The sequence below is a fragment of the Plectrocnemia conspersa genome, unplaced genomic scaffold, assembly GCF_051122295.1.
Source record: "Plectrocnemia conspersa isolate PC_06_02 unplaced genomic scaffold, ASM5112229v1 ptg000001l, whole genome shotgun sequence".
In the NCBI taxonomy this organism is placed as follows: domain Eukaryota; kingdom Metazoa; phylum Arthropoda; class Insecta; order Trichoptera; family Polycentropodidae; genus Plectrocnemia; species Plectrocnemia conspersa.
In genome coordinates this window covers 25836061-25857168 of record NW_028277165.1, presented here as the reverse complement: position 1 = coordinate 25857168, position 21108 = coordinate 25836061, and the positions used below count along the sequence as shown (strand labels likewise).

Genomic DNA, 21108 nt, shown 5'->3' with positions numbered 1-21108 from the left:
TTAACAACTTCGATGAGTAACTACGATGAGTCATCTTTTTTTAGCTTTTATTTTCCCCCCTAAAATTAGAAAAAAATTTGAAAATATAAGCAGGACTTAAAAATCATAGCAAAATAAAAAATCAAACATATCCAATAATTATTATTAAATTATAGGCGAGAAATGATAATTCACTTTAGTACTCCTGCACACATTATCGAAGTACACAACACGACTGACTTTCTTGCTGCTTAAAGAGCGGGAGTGAGATGCAAAGCGTTTGCAAATATATAAGCCGAAATTAATAAATTTATCTCCGATTTTCAATAAAAAATAGTATTTATTATATTTACATAAATTTAATTGATTTAAAGCAATGTGTATTTGTTACACATCACGGAGGTCGGAGGGTTATTTGAAAATCACCGTTGATATTGTCTCGAAGTAACAAACTCGTTACATCGAAACACATTTATTTTTATTAGGTTGGCATCACTAGCGCCTTTTTGACGGCGTCTAATAGCCGGCTAGGATGGGTTCACGGCATCATGAAAAAAGTCACTCTAGACATCGAGACAGAGAACGCGATCGCGACAGAGATCGAGATCGGGATCGCGATCGCGACAGGGACCGGGAGCGAGATCGCGACCGCGACCGCGATAGGCATCGATCCAAAAGGTATGCACGCTAATTTTGAGCGACCACGCTTACGTGTGCTGTATCTGCGCCATTGTATTGTGTCATTGCAGCGAGCGAAATAGTCACAGAGGCCGCGACAAAGATAGGAAGAGCAAAGACAGGGAGAGAAAGTCCAAGGACCGCAGGAGCAGGTCCAGGAGTCGCAGCAGGAGCAGAAGTAACAGCAGGGATCGCCATAAGTCGAAAGACAGGTATTTTTTGTTAGTGCAACTATATTTCGTTCGTTTTATTTATTTATTCACACAACGTTGAATCCGCTCTCTCCGTATACTAAGCGTCGTTTTTACCGTTGCAGGGATGGAACGATCGCTTTGCTCGATCAGATGGTCGGAACTACGACCACGTCTACGACCCGGCCGGGAGGAAGTGGTCAACTTATGCTGTCGCAGTGCAGTATGATGTCCGCTTCTAACTCTTCCGGCTCGTTTCAGCAAAAAATGCCTCCTAATCTATGCAACGACAACTCTAACAACATGTCCGATGGCGATTCGGGTACGGTTTACTTTTAATTGTCTTATCTTCGTTTATGCTTCTTTAGGTGAAATTATAATCGCTTTCTTACGGTTAGGGAACAAAGAAGGGGGCGACGAGAAGAAGCCTAGACGTAAACGTTCACGATGGGCGGGCTCGGAACACGACAAGACGTTCATACCCGGAATGCCGACTATACTGCCTCCGACTCTGACTAAGCAACAGGAGGAACAGTATCTTTGTAAGTAAACTTTGATGCTATTTCTTGTTTTTATTTTTATTTCAAACAGAAGTTCATAGTGTGTGCGTGTGTAAGCTTTTGAAAATTTTCTAAATGTTAATAATGTTTTATATATACGTATTGGAAACGATCATTTTTACAGCACAAGAATAATTTCTTTATTTACAGGCGTAGTATATCATTTTTCATATTGTTGTCTCCTCATTACTACATTTTTATATGCATTTTATTTTTATTTTCAGGCATTCGTATATATAAAAAGACAGTTTTCTTTATATAAATGTTATATACTAATTATTATATTTATTATTATTATATATATAATATAAAGCTATATTTTATTCCAGGTTATTAATGCCTTGTAATACTTTTACTTTTTTTTTGTTGCTTTAAAAACGTAGGTTTCAAGATCATATTAGATGAGTTAAAGTTGCTCTTCCGAATAACGTTCAGTAATTAGGTCTTTCTTTATTTATGTTTTAGTTTATTTATTGTTTTAAAAGATCCTTTCGAAAGGTAAGATTTACAAATATTAGGTTCCGATTGATTTATAATAACGTTTGATAAATTAATACGTACCGTTTTTTGATTATATATTTACATATCTAATATAATCTGTCCAGATTTGAGGCCATTTTGTTCTAATTGTGGGTTTTTTGGCCCTTGCCTAACCCATTTTGGTTACAGTGCAACTGCAGATCGAAGAGGTCAGCCGCAAGCTGAGGTCCGGCGATTTGGGGATTCCGGCGAACGTGGAAGAAAGGTCTGAATATGTCGCTGCTTCGGCGGGGGGCTCGTCGTGCCTTCTGCCGTCTACTACCGAATAATGACAGATAATTTGTGAAATAATCAATTCATTCTCATAATTATTATTATTATTATTACATATTACATATATATATATACATATAGATTTATTTTATATATACATATACTTAACGGTAATAGCGTTTTCGTCGATCGGCAATCGCATGGGAGTACACTATGAACGTTTCTCGTTGATAGCACTAGTGTCTTCGTTGAATGCGGATTCGGCTTTCGTTGGCGACGCTTTTGTTTTTCTCGTTGTTGAGTGTGCGCAATTGGATGCTGAGAACGCACTAGACTATTCTGTTGATATTTATGAATTTCAAAAAATACTAAAAATACACGAAAAGTCTAAATTTAATCATATTTGATGATGCTAGCTATCTTCATTCTATAAGAGATTTTTTCTCAGACAGTTATTTATATACAGTTACACAGTCACGGGTATAAGATATCCTATGCGCAAACACTAGTCTCTTCTTGAGCGTATCAGCTCGAGTATCAAACCAGACTGTTTGATGATGATCACGTCCGACTTCCAGAATCAAGACGCAGGTCGAGCCTTTTCTTCTTTACGTACTCTGAAGATAAAGCTGTTCGCTGAAACTCAGCCGGAGCGGGTCCAACCTTTTCTCCGTTACAGACTAGAGCAGTCTGAGTCTGACACCGGGGACATATTTAAAACTTATTAATCACACATTAATTTTAATAATTTATATTTTCAGTTGGGTTTTATAGATTGGTGTACAAGATTTTTGCCTCATATTAAAAGTATAATTATAAAAAAAGTGTTATTTTACATAAATTAAATAAAAATGAAGGTCAACAAATTTTACGTATAAATCGAGTTATTTTAGGTTTTTGGCAATAACTGCAAAAATATTGTATTGTACTTTTATTTATGGTAAATTTTAATTGATTCAGGTTGTCCTTGACAACGATTGACAAAAATCTCAGCATTCAATGTGATACCAGAGATGAAAAATATGAATGATTTAATGTAAAATGAAGTACTGAATGAAGAGTGTTTGCTTATTCATTTAAAAAAATAGTCTTATCATCTTATATGTTACAGTGAATCTGTATTCTCCAATGAAAGTATATTTTCACTAGTAGAAGTGTACTTTCGCTAACTCAATCGGTGAAAGCATATCATATAATAACTATAAATTCACTGCTCTAGATCAATGAATCTATATTTTGTGAATCTGCATACTATAAATATAAGATGATCATTTGACCAAAACTGTTGGGACAGGTTAGGTGTGAGCGAGCGTTGGTCTGAACGTTGAATCTGCTAGCTAACTTATATGCACAATTCAGGTTCAATTTTGTTAATTTGCCCTTGCAAAGTTGCCTCTATTTAATAACCGAACACCATTCAACTGTCATAACTTATACTTTCACCGGTATATACCAGTGAAATTGTATTTTCGTCTATAATAATATACGTCCACTGGCGAAAGTGTATTCGGAATATGAATTCCCTAAAACGCCAGTGAAAGTATACTTTCACTGCTAGTATGAAATCACTGTAACATAATAATTAGGTTGTTCTGTAAGTCTACGTTTTTCAAAGTGCGAGTTAAATGAGTCAAAAAATAAAATGTATATTATTTTTATTAGTTTGTATATTTTCCATCTTTTTCTACAAATATTCTCTACATGTTATCGATTTTTTAATATCTGATTCGAAAACTAATGTATTTTTGGAGTCAATTAATACAACCAGCAACTCCTATGTTGACATTTTTTAAAAATAATTTAGATCTTATTTTTTTATTTCGGAAACAGGTTATGGTTTAAAAAGAAACAAATTTATTATTCTATGGCCAAATACTCGTTCATTCTTCATTTGAAATTAAAAATAATGATCTGCTTTGGATTGCTCAGCAGATGCAGCTGTGGTACTTGATACAATAGTCTGTTGTGATGTATCACTATGACAATCGTGCAGTAATTCATTCTTATTTGGACCATACTTATGCCTCCACTACATTCTCTCGAAGTTGGTCAAGGATGGAGAATGTAGTGGGTTACTTCGGTCGATTTCGGTTCTGTCTGCTCTAAAATCTCTTGGAAGTTGTCCGAGGCTTACCAAGAACGGGGAGTGAAGTGGGGGTTATTCAGTCGACTTGGCCAGCTTCGAACCGTGTCGGCATTTGTTCCAAGTCAAAGGGACCGAAGTCGGAGCTAAGTCGGCGATCTCGGCCGACTTCGAGAGAGTAGTGGAGGCATTACATTTCAATGGTTTTATCATTTATTAATTAATTATGTATTGAAATCAAAGTTTTTTTTATTTTTAGTCCGTTTATTCTAGAATGCATTTATTCCTTAAAGGTTTTTCAAATATTCTGGGTATTTTATTTATAATACTTAAACAGGTTACAATTAAAATTTGGGGACTAGAACTGCAAAAGTTGCAATGGAAGATAAGAAACGAAGTATTGTTGCTACACCTGTGATCCAGTTATCTTTCAAGGGATTGTTTCAAAAAAGTATCTCTTAATTTAAAAAAATAATTTGTCAAATATATGTTTAATATACACATTAAAGAGTCGTAATAATTTAACCCCCATTTTATATATACACTAAAACCTGATTTTTTGCTCTTTGTATTACTTCAAACAGTTATTGGCAAATTCACTGAATGGCTTGGAAAAATTATAAATATTTTTGGTATGCAAAATTTTTGTAAAATGTTTTTTTCCAACTAAAAACTGTTTCAGGGGTCTGAATAAATTATAGTCGTTTGGAGCAATGTCTAAAAAATACGATGGATAAGAAAGGAGTTCCTTAGAAAATCTGTTGATTTTTTTTCTACCGTCTTCTTGGATACATGAAGGCGAGTGCTGTCTCGGTGTAAAATTACCCTTCCTTAATTCATAAGGGGTCTTTTTATGGTCTGAGTCGCTTTTAAACAAATTAGCTGAGCACACTGTCGTAATTGTCTGCCCATAATTCAATATTCTGTAACACGTTGAATTTTTGTGCTAGTTACTGTATCGTAAATCTTGGATCTACTTTAATGGTAGCCCTAATATCCTCACTAATAACCCATAAGTCAAAATTCTCGGAACGAAATTTTTAGAACCATGTTTGACACTACAGATGTTTTTAACTGCTATTGTCATATTATGATCGAGCTTAAACTCATAAAGCATAATATAGCTTAACCGAGTTTATTTTATCTCCATTACAATTATTGATTTAGGGTGAAACAGAAAATATCCCACTACTAAATAGCATCATTGATACGACTACTGCTAATAAAACACCGAAATAATAATGAAATTATCGTTAATTTATAAAAATTTATACATTTTTGTAAATGTAAGAAAAAAGACTTACGGAACAACTTAATTAAATAAATTAGGTATCAACTTCTCTAATTTAAAAGTTTACTTTATTAATTTAAAATACCATACAATTTGTATCGATTGATTTAAAAAATACCTAGAGAAGTATGTGTTCATTGTCTGTCGGTACAGTTTTTAATTGTTCTATATTGAAAAAGCAATAATTCTAAAGAATCCTTCACCCTGTCTCCCATATGATATAAATATAATATGAATGCATTAAATTTACTTACAGAGATTTAATTTTACTAACTTTCCAGCAAAATTTTCTTCAAGTGATAATTTCCATTTTATTTTTTCATAATCAATAAACTTTTCTTAATAATTAGCAGAATATTCCAATTTAAGGGAATCCGACGAGGAAGCGATAATTTCAATTCTTCAATGTTTAATCATTTTTATTTTTATAGCCACGGTAATACATACAGAGCCCAGATAAATACTGATTAAATAAAAATTATTAAAAAAAAAACAACTCCAATTTTAACTCGAGTATAAAAGTTTTAAACAAAATATAAATAAAATTGCAACGATCGAGATTCACCGTTGTTTTAAAACGATCAAATCGATGATTTCAGAAACTACATTAGTAACAAATTATGTTTATTGTAATTTTTACAAATCGTTATTGGCATACAGTTAATTTTTAACTATTGTGTGATGGTGTGATTTTCGAACAACTGTTGACTGCGGAAACAACCTAAGTAAGTTACATTCTAAAAACTTCTTAAGACGTGAAAAAATGTTACGTTACTATCCCCAAATTGTAATTTATGTAGTTGACGAAGTCATCGATTCGGTTGTTTTGAGTTTTAGATAATAGAGACTTACCTACCAATCAATGAATTCTTTCATCTGTTGATTTGTGGTTCAGGGATGAATTTATTTGCTTTACAGATCGCCGTCTCCTGAGCCGATATATTCCTCCGATGGAAAACGACTTAATATGAGAGAATACAGAACTCGCCGTAAATTGGAGGAGAAACGTCACGCTCTCGTGCAGCAGATGATCAGTATCAATCCGGACTTTAAACCGCCGAGCGATTACAAGTATTACTTTCGTTTAATATTAAAATCTTTACGGAAATGCCTACATGAGTGATTGTTTTCAGACCGCCTATCATTCGAGTCAACGATCGCGTGATGATACCCCAGGAGGAGCATCCGGACATCAACTTTGTCGGACTTCTCATCGGCCCCCGTGGAAATACTTTAAAATGTAAATGAATCTTAATATGATTTTAAAATAAATATTTCATTTTGTTCATTTCAATATGTATAGCTATGGAGAAAGAGACCGGCGCTAAAATCATTATAAGAGGAAAAGGATCCGTAAAAGAAGGTAAAGTGGGACGTAAAGACGGACAACCTTTACCCGGTGAAGATGAGCATTTACATGCATACATTACGGCAACTAATCCAGAGTGTGTTAAAAAAGCTGTCGAAAAAGTATGAGTGTTACTTGTATAGATGATGCTTAAAAAATACGTTTGTAATATGTGTGAATTTTTAGATCAAAGAAGTGATTCGTCAAGGAGTGGAAGTACCGGAAGGACAGAACGATCTTAGACGGATGCAGTTGCGCGAGTTAGCTCAATTAAATGGAACGTTGCGAGAAGGCGATGCTAGAGGACGCTGTTCAAATTGCGGTGCCATGGATCATAAGAGCTGGCTTGTGAGTTTTTGACTTTGATTTAAAACGTGCTATCTACGATTCTAATATTCAATCAAATATATTCCAGTGTCCTGATAAACCGAACGTAACTAACAATATAGTGTGTTCGTCTTGCGGAGGAGCTGGGCACATTGCCGGAGATTGCCGAGCAAAAAGGCCGGGTCAAGGCGGACCTCCGCCTCCTGCGGCTCGAGCGAAGATCGATGAAGAATACATGTCTCTCATGGCCGAACTCGGCGAAGGTCCGCCGATCGATCAGCAGAAACAGAACAACAATATCAGAAGAAACAATTTTGGAAATCCATTCGGAGATCCCAACAGGGGGCCTCCCAGAGCGATTATGGCTCCGCAGATGCCGAGCAACGCGATGCATATGATTCCAAACGCGTTACCGCCGCCGCCTGGGTTCAGCGCAGGGGGACCGCCTCCCTTCGGTCCGCCGCCACCGCCGCCTGGTGCTCCGCCTTCCATGCCATGGTTGAATAACTCTCAACCGCCTCCGCCCGGAAGCGGACCGCCGGCTCCGGCGCCTCCGCCGCCTAACATCAACGGACAAGTACCGCCGTTGATGGGTCCACCAGGATTCGGTGGACCGAATCCCATGATGGGTATGATGGGCATGCCGATGCGACCCGGTGCTCCGCCTACTCCCGTGACTACAATGGCACCGCCGGGAACAACAATGGGTCCACCAGGCACGAACATGGGAATGTCTCCCATGGGACCGCCCGGAACTACGATGCAGGGGCAGATGGGTCCGCCGGGTATGGGACCTCCCGGAGTTCCGATCGGGCCGCCAGGAGTAGGACCGCCTCCGCCGCTGATCAATAATCAAAATCAACCGAATTCACAAGGCCAAAATCCTCAGGTACTTATCATCTTTAAATTATAAATTAATAGTTGTAAAACTTATTATTTAAGTTTTTATGGAAATGTTTAAAAAAATACTATACGGTCCTAAAAAAGCAGACGTGTTTACAAAACATTTGCATATTACCAACTTTCCGTTAAAAAAATTGTGATGATGAAAAAGGATATTCCTACCAAAAAAGTATTAATAATTATCAAGACATGAATTCTGACTATTACTGGAGAAGTTCTAAAAAACTATAGTTACTATATTCATTTTCAACATTGTACTTTCTGGGGTATTGGCATCTCAGAGAAGTCGTTCAAATAATTTTCGAAGTAATCCACTTTCTGGTCGCAGTAAAATAAATCAAAATTTTTTTGCAAGGACCCACCCTTTCTTATGCAGTCGTATAAAAATATGCAGCTGTTGTGAATCATTTAAAAATATTCGTACAAATTAAATTTTTAACAAAAGAAGGCTATGAGAATTTTTTCGAAAAAATTGCTGGTTTTTGAGATAAGAATTCACAAAATACAAATTTCCGAGTAATTCGAGCCGACATGATCAAGAAGGGCTTAAACTAATAATTTCTAGATCATTGTTTCTCAAACTTTTTAGGATTTCTCGTGTGACGGTCTGTTTAAAAATAATTGATGGCTCGCTGATATACTTCAAATTTAAATTATCTACAAATAACAGTGAACGGACTATTGCTCATATGACAACGGGTCATGTGGATTATTGCACACACGAATATTGATCACAAATCGATTTCTCACATGACACTCTTCAGAGTAGTTGCGATTTAAAAAACATATTTCCTATATAATAATAATTAAATACATTGCATTAATCTGCTTTTATTTATTTTTTAAATAATCAGCTATTATATTATTATGATTATATCTATCACCATTCATTGATATATTTAGCTTAACAAATCAGCAGTATTCATTATTGAAATTATCCATATGCTTTCAATTTTTAAATCAAAAATACCTAATTGTCATTAACTCGGATATTTTTCTTGTAAAACTGGATAAAATTATTTAAAAAATATTTATTAACCCTTTGAACACGGGTGACACCTATAGAAGTGATCAAGAAAATCACCAGTATGCATTGGGCGCCTAAATGTATTATGAACCTTTGAGCCTTGTAATATGTTTTTTTTGTATAATTTAAGTTTGAAAAATACTTATAAGAATACTTAATTGAAATAATATTTAAATAACTTATGGCATAAATAGATGCTCCCCCAGATATTAGCAAATTTCGAAATATCGCGCAAAAATATCAGCCGCGTGAAAGGGTTATTAATTTATTATTAAAATAAAGAACTTAATATGTATATTATTGAGAAAATAATATAATTATTTAAAAAATATTGTATGAATATTTACTAATTTTTTATTTTAATCAGTTGATTTTATTTTTACTTTGTCCTGTTAATTTTGCGATTTATTTGAGACTAATTTTCGTGTGAGCAATTTTCCTTGTGAGAAGTTGCCTTGTGACCAATGTTTGTGTAAACAATAATCCGACCAATTGAGCAATGATCACCGAGCCCAATTAACGTACAGGCTATTGTGAAACAATATCACCCTCGTTTTTTTTATAAAAAAGTTTAAAATAAATCATTCTTTTTAACACATTGCGTACGGTGTGCACAAATTTGTGCGTTTCAGAAACCTTCCGTTGCGTCAGTTTCGTCATTTTAACTTCATACGAAAAAAACCCATGTAAACTGCGTATTTACTGTAACGTATTTATTTAGGGATTTACCTACAAATGTTACTAATATCATATTTACTAAAAATTGTTCAAAAAAGTAGAAATTCTAAATTCCAGAGGCTCAAAACTCGAGTAAAATAAATTCGTTTCAAGATGTATGTTTACATATATACATATAATTTTTTTCTATGGAATTATCTCACATATTATTTATTAGAAATAGTGAAATCACTCAACACCAAATTGCGAATCACGTATTAATAATATATAAATATGTTAATTAATTTTTAACACTTAACGGTCGATTTACGCGGCGATATTCGCAAGACACCCAACCGTCCAATTTCGAACAAATGTAACGTTTCCGTTAGGCTAAACGCACGCCGTTATAAAAATGTTACCGAAAAACCCCACCTTATCGGTTTGATTCAGGTAAAGATGGTAATTTTCTTAGAGATATGTTTCTTGAAATTCTTATCTACAAAATTACAAAAAACCCAAAATATTCAAAGGTAACCGCATAAAAAAACGAAATGTTAAGCCAGATCTAATATCTAAGTACATATTATCAACCCGAAGCATTATAACAAAATTATCAGTGATTCTCAACTTTTAATTGCGTTAATTTATTTTACAACTTTTTGCATCATTATATTTTGTTAGGTTTACAATATATTTTTGTAATGCTTATTTATTTCGTACTCCTTCATTTATTGATACTATTTTCTAAGAAATAAATTACAGGAAATCAAATTCAAAATTTTATAATATAAAATATAATGATTTTTATTTATCATTTTTTTCTGTTATATATATGTATGTAGAGGTATCGTGGGCATTTAAATGCAGATTCATCAATCCCAAATGTGATATTTTATAATATTATAATATTTAGACCTGAACTGATCCCGATCTGTTCAAAATAAATAAACTGTTCTCAACACGTTTTCAATTACCAACACATTGAATACCGGGCATTATTCCTAAAAATGGAGCGTGCGGCAGGGATTATTGCGAAAATTAAGACTTTAATTAATTTGTGTAACTATCCAAGCACATTGGTGGATCGAGTCTTTATTGGATGCGAAGTATACATTAAGTGTGTGTTTTTCATTATTTTAACACATTGCGTACCGTGTGGTAAAAATACAAAAAGTGGTAAATATATAATATTAACGCAATAAAATGTTTAGAATCACTGATAATTTTTAATTATATTAAATATACTATATAAAATAATAATTCATAAATTATAACAGAAATATAAAATAATACATAAACAATAAAAGATTACATTTAGCCATAGGCAAACGTTACGTTTGTTCGAAATTGGACAGTTGGGTGTCGTGTAAATATCGCTGCGTAACTTGACAGTCAAGTGTTAAAAATTTGGAATTGATTGTATAGGTCACAAAATTAGATATTTTCGGTTTTTATTATAAACAACAGTATTTTATCATCATTTTATTATTATTTTTATTGTCTTTATTCAAAAATATATATATTTGGTTATTCTAAACTAAAAATTATATTTTATTTTATTGGTACGCGATCCACAGTTTGACGTTTACTGATTTTATCATTGCGAATACAAAAAAACGATCATCATGAATCTGTTTTTAAAATTTGACGTTAAAACGTTGACTAATTAAAGAGTTACGGTTTTAAAAAAAATATGTTTGTATCCTAATTTTCGCAAATAATCCCCGCCGCACGGCTCCATTTTTAGGAATAATGCCCAGTATTCAATGTGTTAATAAATCTTTGTCTCGATATAGTTTTCCCAAAGAAAGTAGAATCGACCTGATTGATCAAGAAAATTTTTCCTCAAGTTTTTAATTTATGCTTTGTAAAATTTGCAAAGCTAAAAATACCTTCAATTCTGGATGGTCAGGTTGATAATGAAGCTTTTATAAATCAGCATCACATATACTACAGTCGATTTGTTTTCAAGTCAGTGCATAAAACATTGTTCAACGCCTGCTTGATCCAAATCATACGTTCTTAAATATATTTGTTTTATACACTGACTAAATTCCAACATCCAGATAACGCAAAGATTCCAATCAAAGGCATCAGTTTACTTAATTAATAATTATAAATAATTTGATCAATTGGTTAATAAATGTTTTTTTTATAATTTATAGGGTGATAATAAAAATGTGCCACCACCGCCTCGGTTTGGATTAGCGCCGCAAATGAACATGTCTGCGCCTGGAGGCGGATGGAGACCACCTTTCCCGCCGCCGCATTGGCCGTCTCCGCCTGCCCCACCGAACATATTGGCAGCTCCACCGCCACCACCGCCGCCTAGCTAAATTAATTAAGTTGTTAATAAAATTTAGGCTGAAATTTTCCAAGCTACTTTACTAGGCGGTTAAGGTTTTCTTTCTCTTATGAAGCAATATACATATTGATACATTATATATATACATAGTTTAGGAAATTGGACTGCTATCCCAATCATATGTAACGGTTTTGTGACGATCTATATGTAATAAAATAACGTGCGATTTACAATATTTTTTTTATTTATCGTTTAACTTATTATACAATCCTATAAAATTATACTTCATAAATACAGTATAATAATATACACAGACAGTAGTGATAGATTGTTCTAGTAAATTCAGTATGCCTCGTGTTTGAGTCTTAGGGCTAAATCATCAGATATACTATTTATATATAATATATATTTTTATTTCTAAATGGTGGAAAAATACACATTTTCAGATGACAACTCCATTGTTTCTTTTTAACGCTACGCAATAAATACGACTTTATTACTATTTCTGGTTGTGTTCACTCTTTAACATTAGTATTATTCTATGAGTCCGTTCAGGTCCACAAAACAAGGCATTCGACTTGGCGGCCGATAGTACCGCTGCTCGTTTCTCTCGCACGATAGGCGAAACAACACATACCGATTCGGGATTTCAAAAATATACACAAGCTTTCGAAGAGATAAATCGTGTGGGATATATTTATTTATATGGTAAATTCAGCGAGTTTTCATATGGTACTAGAGAGGCACCGTCAATAAATCTCATCGAATATACTAACTGACAATTAATCAGCACATAATTTGTGAAAAATATACGTATTTTCAAATTAACATTGACGGATTAAGTTGATATCACTGTTGAATCACTTGATGAATATTATAAATCACTACATATAATAAAATGAAATATATTTGTATGCAAGTTGTTAAAACATACATAAATCTCATATATATATATATAAAACATAACAGTGATACCAACTCAATAGTAAAAAAATAATTTTCAGGCCTATTATTAATAGCAGAAGATTAAATAATGCTTAATTTTTTATATAGAAAAATAAGTTACAGGATAAATAGCATTTGATAAAATGATTAGAAAACCGCTAAACATTTTTAATGACTTAATGCTTCCTGCTTGTATGTTTGATTTATCGTTTAAATGCAGCGTAAAATATCATTTCTTGTTAAATAATTATCATCTAACTGATGATTTAATATAGATTATAATTAGTAACATTTTTACTTGAAGTTTTCGTTACTCTAAATGACAACCGAATACGATATGTTTAAAAAAATATACATGTAGAACAACAAATAATTCCACATATAAAAATATTTAAGAGCGTATGCGAGAATTTTATCTGACATTGAATCTTAGTGCATCATTTAAAACAATGATAATCGGAAATAATAAAAATAAAATAATAATAAATTACATATTATTAAAAATAATAATTTTTCCATATATGTATATAAATTGAGTAATCCTTTTTTTAAAGTATTTTTTCAACAAAAATCGCCAAGCAATATAAATATATATTTAAAATAAAAATAAAACATGATCCGTCTTCAGTTCTACGGATTTTACGGACGAAACGAAACTTTTTTTAAAAAAAAAACACCTAAACTATATCCGTTTCCTATTGTTTATCACTGAAACGTTTGCCGCATGATAAAAGGCGCAGCTGTCGTTCCGATAACAGAAAACGCACAATTACACCGGAAAAAGATTATAAACAGAGAAAAACATATACATAACGACTTATAGCGTCACAGATTGACTTAAATAGTATACATAATTATAGTGAAAATTAAACAATGACACTTGTCAGTCGACATCGATAACGTTCGAAATGAATCTACATAAGATGCGGTTCCTCGTTCAGCATCCGTCCTTCGCCGTCAGTTTTTCGATCAACTCTTGCAGGGGAGCCAGCTCTCGCCGTTCTATTAAACTGAATTCCTATATAAAAGAAAGAACAGGATAAAAAATGGAACACCGAACCTAGAAAATGTATTTTATTCTATGCTAACCTGAACGAAAAATATGAAATGCTTAAACGACGTGTTCAAATGAGCCTCCTCTCCCAGCTGAACCACCTCTTCGAAGTGTTGATGGTACGTATGCGCGTAAACCCTGAACAGCCTCTTCAGAATGGTCTTGGCGATGGGCAGAAAGTTCTTGGGAAACGGCGTGCCTATCTTAGACGGGAACAGCATTTCGTCGTCCAGCTGGTCCTGCACCCACGTCATTAGGTAATCTATATACTTGGGCGCCGAGCACTTGATCGGCTTCTTGACCGTGTGCCCGTCCGCCCAGTGGTACTCGTATTTGGGGCCCGCCGACATGATCGCACACGTGTCCTCCGTGCAGAACTCGGTAATGGTGCCGTACAGCATGTTTATTTGGTTGAAAAAGTCGACCGTGTTGACGGCCACCCACTCGTTGAGGTCCTCGCCCTCGGGGAGCATAACCGCAAGTCGGAGGTTTCCAGATCCGAGCGTTGCCGCCGCATGTTTCATAAGATCGTATTGATGCGTGCCCTCGGGGATGTTCTTTTTTGGTTTAAAAGTCTTGTTAGACCTGCCTCCGCTGTATGAATAAAATATAATCAGTAATTAATAATAACGAATGAGTAATTCATTTGTTTTGGGGTCATTAACTATTAGTAATTGAACGATGACTAACGATCGATATATCGTCATTTTTGTATAGGTAAGTGTAAGTAATTAATATTTTATAGAGTTGAAAGTTATAATTTGTAGGTAAATTGCTAGATAGCGTTGGTGACAGTTGTTATTTCTATTGAATTTTTTATTTTTAATCCGAAAAACAATCAATAAGATTTTAAATACAAATAAAGATGTTAAATTAATTCAGCTATAGAAAAAAAATGATTAGCAAAATGAAAATATATATACAGGGGTGTGACAAAATAATTGAACCACTCCAACATTTCACACATTTTGCAAGCAACTAATGTAGGAAATAAATGAAGTGCGTTAAAACATTTGAAACCCATTATTAACAAAAGAATAATGAAATATACCCGAAAGGTTTGAAATACGATACAGTTACAGATTGAACAAAAGAGACTATTCAGAGTGCAGCAATTTGTGGTTCTGTCTAATCATTTGGATAAAATAATTACGTTTATTTTCTAATCTCTTTCTAAACCATCCCTTACATCATAATTGTTCGTAAATGGTAATTTGTGGACTAATTCGATAGAATTTGGATAATAATTTCAAATTTTTAACAGTGATTTTTATAAAAATGGCTCATAGAAAAATTATTTCTGCTGAAGTGAAAATTGCTATTTGTACAATAAAATTCAACGTGTCTCATCAATTATCGATGAAAATAAAACAACGTCGATTACGCAAAGTGGATGTTAAAAGCAGCCCCGCAGTGGAAAAAAACCGTTTTTTAATGGGCAAGCAACTTTATGTGTTAAAATGATTTTTTTTCAAGGAGTACAAATGACGGGAGCTAAAGAAAGGTCATTTCGGAAACTATTGTTCAAGGACAACATTTTTGAGGAGGACGTCCGATCACCTTATTCACCGAGATTTAATCGCAAAACAATGTCAGGAAAATGAACATGCTAACAAAAATTGTCAGTTTAGTAAATATATTAATTATTAACAAAATATATTTATAACTAATTTGTGACTCATTATTTGTTACACGATGAGAGATTTACAGATGTATACTACTATTTCTAGAATAACAAACATGTGACGGGTGTTGAATAAATCGTCGATAAAACAATATTTACGATCGTAACAATAGAAGTTGTTTTATAGACACCAAACGTCAACCGGTCGTTCGGTGTTCGGTGTTCGCGAATCCTCCGCAGGATATTGTCTTCGGAAAATGTATTCCGGAGGCGACACTGAGCAGTCGTTCTCGAAAGGAGCCGACAGATAGGTGCGAGAAGACTAGGACGAGGCAGACGCAGTAGTGGAAAGAAGAAGACTCACAATAGGAAGCTCATGGTTAACGACGGGTCAGCGATGGGCTGCCGGCTCGCGGCCCGCTCGCGAGGGCACCCGCGACACGGCCGCGCATATACCTATTATGGCCAAATACAAAATAAAAGTAACGATCTCCTCGTCTATGACAATTGTTATTTTTAGACACGATTTAACACGATTAAATCGAGGAATCGACATATAATAAATAAACTGATATTATTTATCAAAATAGATATTAAGTATTCGTTGCTCTGGATTCAAATTATTAAAGTGACCAGATTATGAAAACTTCATACAAGGAAATAAATACTAAAAATAAAAAGGTCACTTAGAATTTTTTTCGTTCAAAAGTTATCTCGAAAAATTTCACGACAATCTGCTGACGCTCGAAGCTTTTAAGCTGTGGGCTGTAAGAGCCCTAAAGAGTCGCAATTGATGACGATGTTTAATAATCCTTTCCTTGGTAACCCTAATGGAAAAATCCACATAGACTCGACTAATATGGAAGCAGAGCCGGCCCTAGATTATTTTGCGCCCCAGGCAAAAACTAAATTTGCGCCCCCCCCCCCCCCACCCTAATAATACTTTAATAACTCATTACATGAGCGCAAAAATATAATTGAAATTAAAGTAATTTGATATTACATATATTTGACACCATACTCTTTTTTGCGATTGAGAGTATTTAAGAATTTGTAGTTTTATTTTCGTCGCGATTTTTTTTTCGTCGCGTGAAATAATCTAAAGAGTACACAGTAGTGTATACAAAAAAATATCAGATTATATTCTTTAACAATATTGTTTGATAATTTTAAGTGAATATTGCGCCTTTATTTGGTATCACGGCGCCCCACAGGATCTAGCGCCCCAGGCGATCGCCTGTACTGCCTGCCCCTCGGGCCGGCCCTGTATGGAAGTGATTCTCAACTTCTATACGGATTACAAACGGCTCAAATATGGTATTAAAAATATGTTGTGGCTCTAACTTAATGAAGAGACTGCGAAGGAGTAGAAGACAGTTTAAGATACCAGCAGACGGTTGGGCATAACGAACTTCAAGATTGAAATACTGAACAATATAAAGCACTAGGTATAATGAATTTTCATCGCAAACGAATTAAACAATGACCGACTACTGTATTTAATTTTTATTTTGAGTAAACGTTACAAGATTTCATTTAGTAAAATGGAAATTGATGGGTGAATTTTTTGAAGAAAATATTCGCGATCGTTTAACTTTTGACACACTAGGAAAACTTCTTAAAGTCCTATAAATTTAAAACTTTTCTTCAAGAAAATATCATTTTAATAAATATCTATATCTGGTATTTTATTATTATTGGTTATTATAATATTTTTAACAAAAATAAACTATCTTGATCTGTTTTTATAATATGTATAATATTTTTCCGACACTACTGTGTTAATATGCTTTCATAATGAATACCTTTAAATATTAAAAAGAGGGGGAGGATATAATAGTTTGAATAATACAATTTTGTATTTATTTAATATAATAGAATGTTATTAACTATTTCGGTAGACAAAATGAATAAAAATAAATAAAAAATAAAATCGTCAATGCGCAATTGGCACGGGCTCTACGCATGCGCATCGCGCAACACTTCAATAGTGGCGATCGTTCTCTCTCTCAGAACGCCAGGTTTGTCCACGAAATCACCATGGTGAAGCTGATGAAGGGTTTGTCCGTCGAGGGGATGAAGAAACATCCTTCGGTGAGTGTCTCGCCACGACTACATGAACCTCCCTTAAATTTGGCCCATTTTTGACAACCCTCTTACATAACTGTCATATTTATAATGGCTTTGAATACCCATTTTGGACTTATTGTCAATCGTAAAAATAACTATACGACCAAAACATTGGATATTTTGAGCATAAATTTATATTTGTTCATTTTGTTTGACACAACATCGTCTTTGAGGTTATATTCTGATAAGTTTATTGCTTTACTTACGCGCAGAAGGCGAATCGAGTAATCGTATCGAACTGACCCGACCCGATAATTTTTTTAATCATATCAGATAGTATATTATCGATCGATCGATGCACTTTTGTTGCAGTTAGTCCCGCTGTACGTTTGCGTAGCTGTGGGCTGCGGCATTGCCGCCTGGTACACCGCTCGCTTAGCTATCAGGAACCCCGACGTCACGTGGACTCGCAACAACAACAGCGAGCCGTGGCAAGTTTATGCCGACAAGCGCTACAAGGTATTATATTTCTACGACACTGTTTAACTTGTGATTGATTTTGTAACGTGATTGATGCTTTTTTTCATTCGCAGCTTATCGATCCCGGACACGACTACAAAAACATTGTAAAGCCGCCAACCTTCTAAATCAACTAGTGTCTTGAATAAAAATCAGTTTTGTGTATATACCACCAAGGATAATTTGAGCGAAGAATGTAGTTGATTCAATTTGTGTAGTACGTTTATTTGATGATATAATAAATATAATTTTCGTTTTACGATATTAATATTTCTCAATTTATTCTCACCTCGTTGTCCTTGTATATATTTTTGTACTTATAATTTTGATACAAAGCCAAATATGTAATAATAAATTATTTAGGCCAAATCTTTATAATAATCTACTGATCGATACTGTAGAAGCGATAACAAATACTTTGGAAATAATTTATTTCCGTCATTGTATTCTGCTTGCATTTCATATTTGTGTGGAAAGAGATTGATTAACGTTGGGCGCTATGAAGTTTTAATTACAGCTTCTCCCAAGTCACAACTGTTACGCATGCTGAGAATACTAGGCTTTGTTAAGACAAAAGATTATTCTCCAGCGTTCTTTTAGTGACGCTCGTTGTCTTTACATAGCTTATTTAGTAAAGAAGCTTGCTGAACTAATGATGGATCTAAAGTTCAACACTGCTAATATCCAGGGATGTCATTTCAGTTTTTCCAGAGGGTCAGTGTTCGTTTTTTTAATATTTCCATTTCATTTAGATTCATTCTGCCCATATTCAAGGAGGTCCCTGTTTGGGATCCACGTCAAAAGCAATAAAATCATGCCATCGCCATTGAAGTGGAAACCCTCGATTATCTAGCGTTCATAATAAGGCTTTTTATAACAATATTACAACTTACTGCGTGAATTTTAACCAATAGGAGAGCGAAAAAAACGTTATCCCTTCTCAACGATTTTTTTGCATTTGACTTTTGAAAAGTGATAATTTTTTTGCGCTCCTATTGCTATTTAGATATGCCATATTCGATTCTCACTTGTTGTAAGTCGTAATTGCTTTTGACATAGATTCTAAATATGGATGTCATTTCGGGAGTTGGGGGAGGGGAGGCATTTGTTCCTGCTTGAATTTGGCCAGAAAAATGCATGTAATTTAATGAAATACTATGAATCTTAATGAAGTCGAAATATTAAAAAAACGACCACTGAATGGCTAAATTTTGTTCCCTCCTGGTTCTACTCGTTCCTTGAATTACCATCAGCGAACATGATGGGTATTTACTACCTGACCAGTAAGTTAAGTGTTAAGATATTCAATGTAGTAATCATATCTCTGTAAATTATGTTATGGACTTATTCTTGTAATCAATGATATTAGTTGGCTGTTTTGTTTATTTCGACTGTGAATTAAGATGCTCAAGAAGAAACAAATTTAAGCTTAGTATCGTACGAAAAGTACATTTGATTTGATTGAAATGTAAAAGTAATATAAAATATGTCAGCCCTTAATGCCCTTGATATAGCTATAATTAGACAATACTCGCCTGCACGTGCCCAAGTCGTCGGAAATGAGTCAGACAAAAATAAATCCTAAATTATTTTATAATTTTTAAAGCTTTTTATATATTTAAAATTTACAAAATTCGTCAGCCCCTACATGAATGTCTCGATAATTTGTTCGCAATGAACGTGTTGAGTTGCATTTAAGTGGTTAATAAGGATGCTCAATGATTTGTCTTAAGGTGACCAGATTTCGAAAATATCAAAGGACACTAAAAAAATGTCATCTCAGACAATTTTGTTCAGATATTCAGTGCCTCGAGCTCTAAAAAATGGTCACCTCGGTCAAAGGAGGACAATCCTCCTGAGAGGAGGACGTATAGTCATCTTATTTACCTTAAAAAGTTTGAGTTTGTTAAAACTACGTTCACATAAAGCAACTGTTGGGATAATTAATAAAATTTTCAATGCTATCCACAGATTAGGCAAGACATTTTGTAATCCGTTCATATGTTAAGGACCGGGAGGAAGAATTGAGCGAACGAAAAGCTTTAATTGTCTCTGACTTTACTCTCTCTCTTTCTTCGAGTGCAAGTGTCTCTTATTTTATCTTCTTATATATATACTTAACCCTTTCCGGTCCACAAAAAAAAAAAAAAAATTTTCTACCAGGTCCACAAAAGATTTAGAGAATTACAGGGTAAAACAATACATCTAGTTTTTTTTTTTTTTTAATAAAACTATATTTATGTTTACAATTTTTTTTTTTGAAGGTAAGGATAATGCTCTAATTATTACATTTTATACACACCCAAAGTATGATATCGGTGAAAACATTCACCGATGCAAAGGCCGGGCTTTCTCTCACAAGTTACACAAATGTATCGCGTTTCTTTCCTACACCCAGGATTTTTTTTGTTGGAGCATACCAGGCAATCTTTATGCTTCCCTTGAAGGTTGAGGTATAAGAAATGACCCTTTTTGTCCAGTCTTTGCTCCCTATCGCCTAAATATAAAAACAGGAAGTAATAATCTTGATCGAAATTCGGAATCGTTATCACTGCTGCTCAAGGCTCTGTAGACTCGTGGTATTGTACGACTATTTATTTCTTTACTAGAATTAGAACTCCAAGCACTCGGGGGGAACAGATGGTCCAGGATCAGTTATGGATAATCTTCTTCTTCGGTTTTGTTTGTTTTATTACCACAGAAACATCTTCATTTCCACTTTCAACAAATAGTTCAGTCACTGTTCACTTCATTCATATATTCTTCATCACTTCTTTCAAACTCGATGTTA

At 34.1% G+C, this 21108-nt stretch overlaps 3 protein-coding genes across 10 annotated transcripts; 2 read left to right on the top strand and 1 right to left on the bottom strand.

Moving 5' to 3' along the window:
• Positions 1–487: 487 nt before the first annotated feature.
• Positions 488–12338, top strand: LOC148239424 (uncharacterized). Of its 8 annotated transcripts, none has more exons than XM_088183553.1 (11): positions 488–657; positions 729–869; positions 974–1170; positions 1256–1390; positions 2078–2153; positions 6454–6606; positions 6669–6775; positions 6839–7005; positions 7070–7231; positions 7299–8099; positions 11966–12338. In XM_088183553.1, exons 1-11 carry the CDS (start codon positions 512–514, stop codon positions 12134–12136), a joined length of 2256 nt encoding a protein of 751 aa, XP_088039679.1. In that variant the 5' UTR covers positions 488–511; the 3' UTR covers positions 12137–12338. The 8 variants fall into 8 exon arrangements, with proteins under 8 accessions (XP_088039679.1, XP_088039670.1, XP_088039663.1 ...); XM_088183544.1 differs by having other exon boundaries at positions 1247–1390; XM_088183537.1 differs by having other exon boundaries at positions 729–878.
• Positions 12339–13423: 1085 nt separating this feature from the next.
• On the bottom strand, positions 13424–16203 carry mats (MOB kinase activator-like 1). Its single transcript, XM_088183609.1, has 3 exons — positions 16093–16203; positions 14140–14698; positions 13424–14068 (listed from the first exon to the last, which is right to left on the bottom strand). The coding sequence occupies exons 1-3, from the start codon at positions 16104–16106 to the stop codon at positions 13988–13990; spliced, it is 654 nt and encodes a 217-aa protein (XP_088039735.1). The 5' UTR covers positions 16107–16203; the 3' UTR covers positions 13424–13987.
• Positions 16204–17689: 1486 nt separating this feature from the next.
• ND-MLRQ (NADH dehydrogenase (ubiquinone) MLRQ subunit) lies at positions 17690–18581 on the top strand. Its single transcript, XM_088185587.1, has 3 exons — positions 17690–17822; positions 18171–18317; positions 18392–18581. Exons 1-3 carry the CDS (start codon positions 17694–17696, stop codon positions 18443–18445), a joined length of 330 nt encoding a protein of 109 aa, XP_088041713.1. The 5' UTR covers positions 17690–17693; the 3' UTR covers positions 18446–18581.
• Positions 18582–21108: the final 2527 nt, after the last annotated feature.

Excerpts from the sequence above, each read along its gene's own strand:
- mats (XM_088183609.1), bottom strand. Across the intron at positions 14,069-14,139 it reads ATTTCATATTTTTCGTTCAG|GAATTCAGTTTAATAGAACG; the intron begins GTTAGCATAGAA and ends TCTTTTATATAG.
- LOC148239424 (XM_088183529.1), top strand. The coding sequence starts at position 512 with ATGGGTTCACGGCATCATGAAAAAAGTCACTCTAGACATCGAGACAGA. Across the intron at positions 2,154-6,453 it reads CCGGCGAACGTGGAAGAAAG|ATCGCCGTCTCCTGAGCCGA; the intron begins GTCTGAATATGT and ends TTTGCTTTACAG. Across the intron at positions 7,232-7,298 it reads TGGATCATAAGAGCTGGCTT|TGTCCTGATAAACCGAACGT; the intron begins GTGAGTTTTTGA and ends AATATATTCCAG.
- ND-MLRQ (XM_088185587.1), top strand. The coding sequence starts at position 17,694 with ATGCGCATCGCGCAACACTTCAATAGTGGCGATCGTTCTCTCTCTCAG. Across the intron at positions 17,823-18,170 it reads GGATGAAGAAACATCCTTCG|TTAGTCCCGCTGTACGTTTG; the intron begins GTGAGTGTCTCG and ends CTTTTGTTGCAG. Across the intron at positions 18,318-18,391 it reads ATGCCGACAAGCGCTACAAG|CTTATCGATCCCGGACACGA; the intron begins GTATTATATTTC and ends TTTCATTCGCAG.